The sequence below is a fragment of the Amblyomma maculatum genome, chromosome 5 (genome assembly GCF_055883805.1).
Source record: "Amblyomma maculatum isolate TAMU_Amacu chromosome 5, ASM5588380v1, whole genome shotgun sequence".
NCBI lineage: Eukaryota > Metazoa > Arthropoda > Arachnida > Ixodida > Ixodidae > Amblyomma > Amblyomma maculatum.
The window spans coordinates 30,341,759-30,355,158 of record NC_139348.1 but is presented as its reverse complement, the minus strand read 5'-3'; the positions used below and the strand labels follow the sequence as shown (position 1 = coordinate 30,355,158).

The following is a 13,400-nucleotide window of genomic DNA, read 5'->3' as shown; positions in this document are numbered from 1 at the left end:
CATTGCGAAATCAGGGGATAGACGAGCCGTACGTGAAAGTGCTGGAAGATATATATAGTGGCTGCACAGCAACCATAGTTCTGCGTAAAGAAAGTAACAAAATTCCCATAAAGAAAGGTGTTAGGCAAGGAGACAAAATCTGCCCAGTACTATTCACAGCTTGCTTAGAAGAAGTATTTAGAGACTTGAAATGGGAGCAGTTAGGGATAAGAGCAGATGGAGAAAACCTGAATAATCTGCGATTTGCTGATGACATTGCCTTGCTAAGCAACTCAGGGGATGGATTGCAAAGAATGATTGATGATCTAGACAGGACAAGTAGAAAGGTAGGCTTGAAAATCAATATGCAGAAGGTAATGTTCAATAACCTAGGGAAGGGACAGCAGTTTACGTTGGGTAGCGAAGCACTGGAAGTAGTAGGTGAATATGTCTATTTAGGACAGGTAGTAACTTCAGATCCGGACCATGAAAAGGAAATAACAAGGAGAATAAGACGGATGGAGCGCATTTGGCAAGCACTCCCATATTATGACTAGCAGCTTACCGGTATCGCTCAAGATCAAAGTATACAACAGTTGCATCTTACCTATACTTACCTATGGGGCTGAATCGTGGAGGCTAACAAAGAGGGTTCTACTTAAGTTGAGGACAATGCAAAGGGCTATGGAAAGAAAAATAGTAGGGATAACATTAAGAGATAGGAAGCGTGCAGAGTGGGTCAGAGAAATAACTCAAGTCACTGACATTCTAGTGGAAATCAAGAAGAGGAAATGTGCATGGGCAGGACATGTAGCGCGAAGAAAGGATAACTGATGATCGCTTATGGCAACAAACTGGATTCCAAGGGAAGGAAAGTGTAGCAGGGGGCGGCAGAAAATTAAATGGGCGGATGAGATTAAGAAGTTCAGAGGAGTCAAGTGAATGCAGCTCGCACAGGACCAGGTTAATTGGAAGAATATGGGAGAAGCCTTCGCCCTGCAGTGAATATAGTCAGGCAGAGGATGATGATGATGATGCCATAAACAAAGCTGGACTGGAGGCATTGAATACTAAGCTTTGCGCATTGCTGTACGGGTTGAGCATACTGTAAAGCTGTTGCAAATCTAACGGTGTGGGCTTATTGGATTGTGCTGCAGCTCTTTTAAGATGTTTTGTAGAGCCTCTGAGTGAGTCTTTTCTTTTTTTTTTCTCTAAACTTTTTGGTTTTTGCAACCAGGGTATAAGTTCCCATACTTGAAGGAGAGCGATGCCATGTTTTTGGCAGACCAGGCTCCCGAGTGGGCGGACGGTGACTGCTGCCATCGGTGCCGCGTGCAGTTCTCCCTGGTCCAGAGAAAGGTACCTGAAGCTGCCGGCTGTTTCGCATTTTAATTCAAATTGCATTTAAGCATTTTTTTTGCTCAATTTTACAAGCAGAAATTTTGAAAATTGTCTGTACTTTGATCTGTTATAATAACTCAACCTAGGGTCTCCTCAAAAAAGCGCTAAGTGGACGGGCCAGCGCAGAAGGAACACTTAAGGACAGAATAGATATACTGTCTCATCTGTGTATTTCTTCTGCGTCATCCCGTCCATTTAAAATCCTTTACTACCCAAGGGGCTACAATTGATATTGGCGTAGAGCTCAGTCTCTTGAGTCTCTGTAATTGTAATTTCCTATCTACTAACCAACTTACATTACATTGATAGCTTTATTATGATAAGGTACACACAGTGAAAACATGAATTTCTAGCCTGTTACACAACTCCTCATTCCATATGATTATGACCGGCCACCATGCTGCCCCCTCGCAATCATCATCACAGCTTTTGCTGGTAGCTCGCTTGAATGGAATGTATTCTACAGCCAACGTGCATCACAAGTTTGAATCAGACTGGGGAAGAATGTTCTAATTTCGTATCTCTAAATTTCTTGCCGGCGAAAGCACCTTGCTCTGGTGAGTCTGCAAAGCCACGAAAGGTTAAAAAAATGTAGGCTTGTGCAAACTTGAAAGGGTTTACTGTGTTCATCTTGACCTTCACCAATTCTATGGAAGATTATAATTTGTCAGTTGGGCTATACAGCTTTGAGTATTCACATATAACTTCTCACTTTGACACATGTCTGTGAGTGCTATTAATTGTTGTAATGTTTTGTCCACTGCAAAATTTAGCTTTGCTTGTAAGGATTATGGTGCTTTAATGACAGTGCTTTGTCAATATTTTCTTGGCCTTCCTCTGTCCTTTGCAGTACTCTGGATTCGTTGAATCTATGTTGTGCATAGTTTTCTCAAATCTGCGCCATGCTGCTGCCTGCAACAATATGATGTTGGTTATGTTATGGTACCTAGCATGGGCTATTCAGTTGTCTTACATCTCGCCAAGAGAAAGCAGGAACAGGTTATTACAGTAGAACCCCGCTGATACGTTTTTCATGGGACCGTAAAAAAAACAACGTAAGAGCCGGGAAGTAGGACAAATGGAAAAATGACAGTAGTGGGCAACTGAATGCATTTATTGCCATGTTATCGCTTGAAGAAGTCATGCAGCGTTGTCTGTCGCATCTTTTCACGTCCGGTGAGCACAACTCGCTTCTCTAAAAGTTGCAGTGCCATGTGTCTCTCGCGATCGTCGCGAATGTACCTTCTGAGAAGGTCCAATGCCGCCACAGCCGATGTAAACGTCGGTTCCGGCTGCGGCGCATCCTCCTCCTCCTCTTCCTCTTCGTCGCCACTGTTGTGCGCGTCTACACACTCTGCCACGATCTGGTCGATAGTCATCATCTCGGAGGTGGCAACGGCATCATCCACAGACACGTAATCTTTGTACACGATCCTGTTCGCGCCAACCGCTTCCATGGCCGTGTCCAGTTCGCAGTCCTCGGGGGTTCCGGGGTTGTCCACGGTTCCTGGTTCTGCTGCGCTGTCTGCGTCGCCGAAGCACTTCGCAAAGCAATTCCTGACCGTTGTGGTGGTGACAGCACTCCATGCCGTGGCCAGATAGTGCATGGCATCCAGGATCGTAATGCCAGTTGGCTGTTGCCCGCGGTCCACAGAGGCCAGGGATCGCTTCACGATGCATTTCCTGTAAAAATGCTTCACGTTTTTGATGATGCCAGCATCTAAGGGTTGAAGGTGGCTGGTCGTGTTGGCCGGAAGGTAAACCACCTTGATGTTCCGCAGCGACGTAGTGTCCTTAGGATGCGCGGAGCAGTTATCTAAAAAAAGGACGACTTTTCTGTCCTCACAGCCCATATTCGAGTCCATGTACGCGAGGAACTCGTCAAAACTTGCGCACGGCATCCAAGCCTTGCTGTTGTTCTTGTAGTGGCAGGGCAGGTAACGTATATTCTTTAGGCAACGTGGGTTTCGAAATTTGCCGATGACCCACGGCTTCATCATCTCGGAGCCATCCGAGTTGCAACACAACAAAACGGTGAGACGGTCTTTGCTGCATTTTCTGCCGTGGCAAGCCTCGCCTTTCAAGCTAAGCGTCTTCGAGGGCTGTACTTTGAAAAAGAGGCCCGCTTCATCGTCATTGAAAATGTCCCTAGGTTCGTAGCCGTCAATAATACGCGCCACGGTCTCTTTCCAGCTGCCTACAGTAGCCACGTCCACGCTTGCGGCCTCCCCATTCACGGTTCGGTAGCAAATTCCGTGCCTTCGTTTAAATCGGTCGATCCAGCCGTTTGACGCACTGAAATCGACGATCCCGAGCTTGTCTGCTATCTCCAGTGCTTTTTCGCGCAAAATGGTGCCATCAAAATTAACACCTGGAGCTCTGGCTTGCTTGAACCATTTGTACACCGCCTCGCCAAGCTGCACGTGCTCTGCACCGCGGGCTTGCTTGCTTTTGATGTCAAAGGACTGGGCATTTGCTTCGATCTCGTTTCTTTTCGAAACAATAGAGTTGAGGGTGGATGGCGTAAGTCCCAGTTCCTTAGCGATGCACACCCGCTTCCGCGTTGGGTTTGCATCCACAGTGCGGAGAATATTCAGTTTATCCTCCAAGGATAGCGCTTTGCGCTTTCTTGATGCCATCTTGCTGTATTTACGTGCTGAACGGTTGGCATGCGCCAGGTGGGCGATTGAGTGCGCTGGACGCGTGTGCACAGGACCGCGGAACGAATTCACAGCCGGAAAATACACGCGGAAAGAGTCCTAAGCTCGGCAATCGTGAAGTCAGTCGCACACACACCAACCGCACAAAGTATGGAGCATGGAGTAATGAAAGACAGCAAGACGCAAAAAAAAAAGCGCAACTACTGCTGCTGATGATGATGACACAGCCTGCCCAAGCGTCACTAGTGCCCTCTGTAGACACGCCAGCAACACTAGGCCAAGCCAGGCCAAGTCAATTCGCCGAAAAAGTAAACATGGCCGTCGCTGCTTGTTTTTCGGGTTGGCTTGGGGTGCGAGTTCACAACGTATCATGCGGGAACGTGTCCCAAGCTACGACGTAACAGCGGGGTTTCTAATACATGGAAGTCTATGAGAGTCATGCTGGGACTCGACCACAAGGACGTAGCAGCCGGGAAAACGCAGCACCCGAGAACGGAACAGCAGGGTTCTACTGTACTTAAGCATTTGCAATATTTTTAAAACTTCGATTGCAAATACAGTGAAAACTCGTATGTTCTAGGTTCATGTGATTTTTCATTTCAAACGCTCAAAATCGGGGACAGTAAAGCTCTCTCATAGAATTACACTATTTTTCTCCCTGTTAATAGGTTCCTGGATAACACAATTTCCCAATTATCATGTTTGAAATTTCAACAAATCAGGGTCGTATAAATACATTTTGTGATTAACTGGACTTGTGCTAACGAGCACATGCAATATATAAAAACTGATCAGTGGCATTCACCTGGCATAGTTGCTTTCCTGCAGTGACTAAGTGCAAACGGGCGAAGCACCAAAGAAAGCTAACTAGCCAACATATAAGGAGCTCGTTCCCGTGGGAGCATGACTTCTTGAGGAGAGAAGCGGTGGACACGAGAACCAGGTCTGGGGGATGTAGTAGAGTGATCAGCTGGGCCATTTGGTACCTATTGGTAAAGATTGAAACCAGCGTAAGGACACAGACAGAGAGAGGTACACATGACAACGCTGGACTGACAACTGAGTATTTCTAGAAATTCACATTCATGTATACTCTTCAGCAAAGAAGCAACGCATGTGCACATGCCAAGAGAAAAAAAAACAATGATAATCATAAAAAAAATGAAATGCCCGTCACAGCACGCTATCGATGTGCACTGTAAGGAGCTTAAGAACTGAAATTCTTTATCATGCAAGGTCACAGACGTGTCACTGATACAATTCTCATCATTTTTGATATGATATGCTTGAAGGATTTTGCATTGACTCTTTTTACCCCGCCCATAATGATGGTTTCCATAAGCAATAGCCTGCATTTATGCTTCCGGCAGTGTTACAGCACACATAGATAGCGTGCTATGATGGGCATTTCATTTTTCTCGTGATTATCATTGCATGCTTTTCACTTGCCATGTGTGCATGCGTTGCTTCTTCGCTGAAGGGTGTATATGAATGTGAATTTCTTAGAAATAAACTTAGTTGTCACTTGTGTACCTCTCTCTGTCTGCGTCCTTCCGCTGGTTTTTAATCTTTAGTGGGGGATGCAGTAGGAGCAAAAACGTGGTGACTGTAGTCTATCATGATGGCTTCTCCACGTGTCATTGGTGTAAACACTCAAGGAAGTAATCACGGCTCATTATTGCCGTCGATGAACCAAACTTGTTACTAAATCGCATCCGCGCTTAGGGCAGCACAAATATGGACGGAATTCTGCACAAACGAAAAAAAAAAAAAGAACTGTTTGGACTTGATGTCATGAAATGCTAATCTACACTTTTATGCAGTGAAAGTCTCAACTCTAAACGCCTTTGTCACTCATTCAGCAGTTAAATTTTTCAACGTCAGGCAGTTTGGATCATATGTTTTCTCCGATAATTTAATACGTCTTCCTGCATTAAAAAGAAAACGCATCAAGGTTTTGCTGTATGGGAAATGTAGGAAGTGTGGGCTCAGGCGTCCAACTAGGCCTTAGCTCTTGGTCATGCTGTTCAAGCTTCCTTTTAAGAGAGCTAACAGCTGAGCTGGTTGAATGTCAGACCTAATAACAAGGCATTTAACGCAGCACAGATGCACACAAGAAAGCGGGCACCACGGGCACTAACAAATACCCTGTTGTTGCATTCCTGCTTCACCGATGCAGCACCACTGCCGCAACTGTGGCCAGATCTTCTGCCAGAAGTGTTCCTCACAGAATGCACCCATCCCCCGTTTCGGCATCGAGAAGGAAGTGCGTGTCTGCGAGGCCTGCTTTGAGAAGTTGTCGGCGTAAGTGGCCCTCCATTTGCAGTGGTACTGTGGGAACCCTTAAGTGCACACAGAGAATTGGAAGTGCTTATCATTGGCTGTGGTAGTTTGGTAATTCTTCTGCCTGTGCACTTTTTTTTTTTTTTTTCTTTAGTATATGAAATTTGAGTTATGTTTCGAACATGTCAACTCTGTTCAGATAGAGAGGCAAAGACTAAATAATGTAAACTTATGGGTTCACGTGGGATTCTCAGTGCCCAAGTTTTCCTTCTCCCTTCAAACAAAACCTCAGGGAATGGAAAGGTCCTTTGCCTATCATCGCAAATTTCTAGAAGCATCTTTGTGGTGTCTGGAACCTTTGGACATGTGATTTCCTTAACAGTCACTGCTGTAGTCGTTAGTTGACAGTACTATAGCTCACACTTCTGAATTTGGATGTCAAATGATAAAGTATAACACTTGGCATGTTAGGATATTATCTTGCTCATATGCAGTGGTACTGAAAAAAATAGATTAGTTAAAAGATAGAATGGCATTTTTTTATCACTGGTAACAATGCTCTTTTTGCACTTGAAGGGCTAACCTCCTCAGCTCCCCTCATTTCATGCTTTTTTTTTTTCCTCCGCATAGCGCAAGCAAAGTTGCAACGGCTAAGGTGTCTCAAAAGGGAAGCGGATCGGAGCAGTCTTCTCCTAGCCAGACAGCATCGGCAGTAAGTTTACTGCAAAACTTAATCATTCTCACATCTCGCAATGTGCACTGCTGCTTATTGTGTAGAGTGTCGCCTAATAGGTTCAGTTCAAGCATGTGTTGTTCAAGCAGCAGTTTAAAAAACAACTTCAGAGCTAAGGTGACCTTGCTTGCTGTATTAGTTAGAGAAAGTTGTCATAGCTTTGGCTTAGCCATTTAGCTGCACACATTTTTCAAAAAAGCTCATTTGTTCACACAATGCAAGGCAAGGTCCTTGGACACCGAAATCGTATCAGCGGTTTAAAAAACAACTTCAGAGCTAAGGTGACCTTGCTTGCTGTATTAGTTAGAGAAAGTTGTCATAGCTTTGGCTTAGCCATTTAGCTGCACACATTTTTCAAAAAAGCTCATTTGTTCACACAATGCAAGGCAAGGTCCTTGGACACCGAAATCGTATCGTGCTCTTCACTTCTTGCTTTCCTCTCTCGTCTTCCTTGCCATCATTGTAAAGCATGTCAGCCTTCCATTGTAGCCACCTACTGGGTTGTTTCCATGGCAGCACCCACCTCCCCTCTGTCTCTGACAGACACCCTGTGGGTTCTTCTTGTGGCACCCCGCCGGGGTGGTGCAGTTGTTACGGCGCTCGACTACTGTGCCCGAGGATGCGGGATCGGATCCCGGCCTCAGCGGCCGCTTTTCAATGTAGACGAAAAGCAAGGTGCCCGTGGGCTGTACGATGTCAGTGCACGAACCCCAAGTGGTCGAAATTTCCGGAGTCCTCCACTACGGCGTCTCTCATAGCCTGAGTTGCTTTGGAACGTTAAACCCCACAAACCAAACCAATCTTCCTGTGGCAGTCACTATGTCGTGTCTCCCTTCTCTTCCTCCTCCCTATGATTGAAGGGAGGATTTCCATTTCTACACTTTGCCACCTGCCCACAGCAGCAGGTGGCTTGCATTTAATTCATTTGCATTATCAATTCAAGTCAGTAGATTCAATTGATTGAAAATTTTAAATTCGTAACTGAGTTAAGTATGAGATTTAAGGCCTTCCAGGGTCGATTCCTGAAACACAAAATGAGAGCATAAATTCCTGCATATGTGTTTCTGGCTGAGTGCTATTCAAGTTTTGTTGTGAGCGTGCTAGGCAGTGGAATGAAATGTACTCCAATTTACATCTTCTGCCATGCTGCGACAGCCCCAACGCTTAAGGAGAGATTCACTATTTGTTTTTGAAGCCTGTCTAACAGTCTGGAGCTGTTTTCCTCCTTTTTTTTGTGCCTTTATTCTGTTGCACGCACTGGGTAGATTCTTGCCAGGCACATTTTTGCAACCTGGCCTGATATTCAGCCAGACACTTCTCTGTTAGTCATGCTTGTGTCTACATGTGTGTTATGTACTGAATGTTCATTCTAATCAATTTAGAGATCGCACACACTGGCTTATAATTTTGCTTTTCTCGGTTCGTAAGAAAAGGACTTCTCTGGCGTAAGAAGGGACACTAGTGGGTGTCCCCTGTGTATCGTGTTCTTTGTGTCCGTGTTTTAACCGCTAACAAAATTATTCCAACATCTCCTCTCTTTCTCCCAATTTTTAACCTTGGGCTCGCATCTGTTGGAAGTTGTCTGGCCTTTTGCGGAGTTACTCCCACAGTGTGCCCACTAAAGATTGACTGAATTGGGTGAACATGAAGTGTGCTATGCATGCTGTGCAGCCCGCTGGTGGGAAGTCCGAGCAGGAGCTGCAGGAGGAAGAGGAGCTTCAGCTTGCCTTGGCCCTCTCCAAGAGCGAAGTAGAAACCAACCAGCGTTCCAACGTGAGAGACACCAGTGTTTGTAGTACCGTTGGCATTTAATAGCAGAGAAGTTAATGAGGGGGCTTCGGGATTAAGGTACAGGAGATGGAGCCTCTCTCTAGCAGTGCTGTCTACTTTTAGACACAAAGTTCTGCCTTTGTTTGTTAACACTTTCCCGTCCGCTGGAAAAGGGGTGGTTTTTGGATGGTGTCATTAATATTTTCAAGAAAACTTGCTTGGTACAGGAGTGTCTAGTATAAAATTGTAGAGGAGGAATTCCTCTTCACAATGTTATTAGTGACAATCGATATATTTATTTTATAAGTATTTTTTTATCAAATATATCAAAATTTTTTTAATACAAGTAAAACAAATTTTTCTAAATATACGTTTTTTTACAACAGGGACCAACGCAATGTTGCAGCAAATTCTAGCTTTCTCTGTACAGTATTCGCTGAGTTAGGAAAGAGAACAGTAGTCGAGGTAGACTACGTTGAGGTCGAACCCTGGCCGTCGTCTAGCGGAAAACACGACTTTCTGCGCTGTCGGAGGCACGTAATACTACCCAAAAGGCGTCATCCTGCAGATAACAGTTGTGACCTTCAGACAATAATCTCTCAATCAGCGCGCAGCAAAAGTGGAAATTTTGGGGGGACCGAACGCGAAACTTATTGAGGCATGGCTGTCTCCATTTCGGGTTGGTTTGACATAGTTTCGCTGTCATTGCTAAAGTCTGAAGAATTGAATTCGTCTTCCGAGTCATCACTGCTGCTGTTCGCATCCAAGAACGAGCTTTCCGATGAGTCAACTTCCGCGGAACTGCACGGAAGCAGAAGCACACGATGTCAACGCTATGATTTAAACAAGGAGCGTCGATCACTCGACTCCAGAGACCATCTTGGATGGGCGGGGCACGGCGGAAAAAATAAAACCAAAAGCAAAACTGAAAGAAGGGATCTTCTATTTACCACTGAATGATGCCACTCATCAAGAAATGCTTCGAAGCGGGAAAATTCGACCATCGATAGTGGTAGCGGGTGACACTTATCGGGGCATGGCTTTCGACATTCCGTGTCAGTTTGACATAGTTTTGCTGTCAATGCTAAAATCAGAGGAGCTGAATTTGTCTTCCGAGTCATCACAGTTGCTGTTCGCATCCAAAAACGAGCTTTCCGATGCGTCAACTTTCGTGGAAACACCCGTTTCTGCACAGCAGGAGCGTGCGACGTCGACACCATGATGTAAACAAGAGCACCGATCACCTGACTCCGGAGAACATCTGGCATGCCATCTGGACGGGCGCGGCACGGCGGAAAAATTAAATCAAAAGCAAAACTGAAAGGAGGGTTCCTCTATTTCCTATTGGATGACGCCGCTTGTCAAGGAGCGCTTTGAAAGGGGGGAAATTCAAATTGTGAAACCATCAATAGCGGGCTGTCGATGGGAATAGGCGCAGACAGGAAAGTGTTAAACAGCAGCGAAAGGAACAAGTGGCATTGGATGTAAAAGAGGCAGGGGGATCGCATATTTCATTAAAACATTTACTTTGGATTCTCTTCTACATCTTGAATGGTTTTGCTTAGTTAAGCGGCTGTGCAGCTTTTTGTGTCTGCTCTTGTCCGTTATAAAGTTTTCCGTTTTCATGACCTCAGTTTGAGCAATTTCTACAGACACCACTGCATTTGTGACATTGCAAACATTCCCCAGGAATGAACACTTGCAGTTTGTTCGGCAAACAAGTCTTCTCAGGCTTGTATTTGCTCACTTCAGACATCTCATGGGTGAAGTCGTCATTTGCAGTTGCTTTCAAAGGGCAGTGCATAGTGAAGGTTCTCTCCCCTAGCCTGCCATGGTGGCACTCAGCTGCTGTGTCCGAGTATGCAGGATCTATCCTAGCCTCAGTGGCAGCATTTCAATGAAGACGAATGCAGGACACAGATAAAGCAGCACTTGGTCAAAATCTGTTTGCATCGCTACTTTGTGGTCTCCCTCATTGCTAATGTCGCTTGGTGACACCCCACAGAAACAGACATCAATAAAAAAAGGGGAAAGCTTCGTCCAGTAATATGTTCGTGTTGCTGGGGCATTATGCAGAACGCTGCCTCGCTTTGAATGTGAGCACTGCCTCGATTCTGTTTTGCTTGCTGTTTCTTACGGTTTTAAAATTGCTTTACCTGTTACCTTGAAGAGCAAGTTATCACAACAAAGAAAAGGAGTTCATGAATTCCATAGTATTTTCATGCCCATAAGCATGGAAGTGAGCTTTTTCGTTTCCTGGCAACCTATGCATTCTTCGTGGGAGGGTTCGCAGTGTGAAAGGCGGCAGCTCTTCCTGGTGGCAAGCACATGTTCTAGCTGATGCATGGTTGTGCGCTCTACCTGTGCTTCCTTCTTGTGCTTTCAGCGGAGGTCTTGGCAGCCTGCCAGCACAACGCAGAACACAACCACGACCAATGCGACGAGCACACTGCCTTCGGCTACAGATGTGAGTGCAGTATTTGCCTTCTTTTCTCTCGAGACGGCATTAACTAGCAGCAGTGTTCCCTGTCCATTTTTACATTACCAGGGTTCCTTGGTACTTTTCTTCGTATTATCCGAGGCTCCAGCATGTTTTGAGAGCGCTACGCACTGCCTGTAGTGATAGCCCACCACTTTGCCCCGTCATTTAAGGGGCACAGCCTTTTGTCTGCTGTGTTGCGTCTTCTCTTCCCTTCTGTCTAAGTGTGCTGTTGCTAAGTTTAACAAGACCGACTCTCCCAACAGTTGTTGCTGTGTTTGAGCAGTTAGGATTTGTGTGCATGTGGTCTCGTTTTGCCCAACTGTGGTGAGTGAACTACTGTGCTGCCCTGTAGGACGTGTGTAAACGTAGTACACAACTAGGACTTCGGTAAATTAGCATTTAAAAATATGTATATTACTAGAACACTCGAGCCTTGAGGCATTGAAAAGGGGCGGTGATTACAGGCAGCAAGAAATGCACAGATGCAGTGAATTGTGCGCAGTACCCCCTCTGTAGTTAGTGAACTCAAATATAGTAATGTGAAAAAGTGGCCCATTTTGCCTACCATAGATGACTGCACACTCTCAGCAGCTGCACACAATTTTGCATTGCTGAGTATTGTAATCATGAGCCAGTGCCTTTCTAATGTCCCAGTACTGTATGTGTTTGCTCTTATTTATTTGTTTATTATTTATTTGCAACATACCATTGGCCTCATGCTGAAGGCTTTTGTATGACAGGGACAAATTTATGTACACAGAAAAAGTAATTGCATGCAGTCATGTTTCTGCATAAAATAGAAAAGATTCTTGGTTGCAAAATATCTAGTGCAAAGAAAATGGCATGCGATAAGATAAATCACGCACGTAGAAAACATGACAAAAATACATCCTAAGGCAGTGCACTTATTCCCATTCTGTATTTGACAAGCCATCCAAAAAAGCGCCTAAAGAACTGCTGGTGATATTATTCGGCAACTTATTCCAATTTTGGGTCGCTTGTGGGAACAACAATAATTTGAATCTTTCGCTATGAAATTTGTACCTGCTAATGTCCTGGAAGCTGCCTTGTCACCTGTGGTGGCATTGTAAATACTGAAGACATTGTCCAGTGTGATAATGATAATGAAGTTATTGTGAAAGGGAAGTGAAGCTTCTGGCAGCGGAACCTGCAGTGAAATAATATATGGTCTCATTTCAATAAAAGTCCTACAAGTGGTCCGTTACAGCACGGATACTTCCTCGTCCCAAAGCACCGTGTTTGTGATGCCACAGAATGCGTGCATTGATGCTTAGCAGCTGTCCTATCTTATTGGCTACTAAACGTTTATGTATAAAACAGCACCTGTAGTTTTTTTTTTTTTTTTTCTCAATTCCTTGCTCATATTTGATTGTGCTAGCTGTAACATGACATCAATTTTGGGAGCGCAATCATTAATGGTGTTAGCTAATGCAGTGCAAAAAGAGGAAAACTGCTGTTGTGTGATGCGTGGGGCAAGAGACTCATATACAGGTTTTATATTGCATGGTCAAGCAGCAACTGAAGGATGCTGGTTGATAGCTTTACCCATGCCTTGAGGAAGCAGAGGTATTTTTGGTGCTGGGAATGATGGTACAGTTCGGGAAGGGTCATTGACAAGTTGTACGCTGATAGCCTCATAGAACAGCAATAGAAGTTAGATTTTGTTAATTTTACACCAGGTGCCATATGTATTTTTGGATAGGGTGAAATGAGCAGAATCATTCTGGATCACATCTTGTGAGGTACAAGGTAGTTGCTCACTGCTGTGATGCCGTGCACTGTAGAAGATAACTGTATAGTATACCACTCGTTTCTGAACCTTTTCAAACTTTTGCCTTTTTGTCATTCCTGTCATATCAATTTTATTGCCTGTCTCGTGGAGGTAGTTCTGTCTTTATTTGAAATTCTGAGGGAAATTTTGTCACCAGAAGAAGAACTGTTTGCCTAGGAGTTTGTGGCAGAACAGCTTGGAATAATGGGACAAGAAACAAGCGCCGACTTACAGCTCAGTTATTTCGAAGAAGCACGTCTTCTTATAACATCTGCACCACACCTCAAATCACATGCATCA

The 13,400-nt window shown here is 44.8% G+C and overlaps 1 protein-coding gene across 2 annotated transcripts in view; it reads left to right on the top strand.

Annotated features, from left to right (window-relative positions):
• The window catches only part of Hrs (Hepatocyte growth factor regulated tyrosine kinase substrate), a 39,671-nt gene that overhangs the window by 4,008 nt on the left and 22,263 nt on the right, over nucleotides 1–13,400 (top strand). Inside the window, exons 6-10 of one of the 2 annotated variants that reach the window (XM_084603571.1) lie at nucleotides 1,265–1,338; nucleotides 6,220–6,344; nucleotides 6,954–7,035; nucleotides 8,728–8,829; nucleotides 11,213–11,293. In XM_084603571.1, coding sequence (XP_084459697.1) covers nucleotides 1,265–1,338; nucleotides 6,220–6,344; nucleotides 6,954–7,035; nucleotides 8,728–8,829; nucleotides 11,213–11,293 — 464 coding nt within the window. Of the gene's footprint in view, nucleotides 1–1,216; nucleotides 1,339–6,219; nucleotides 6,345–6,953; nucleotides 7,036–8,727; nucleotides 8,830–11,212; nucleotides 11,294–13,400 lie in introns of both variants that reach the window. The other variant, XM_084603570.1, reaches the window with a different exon arrangement.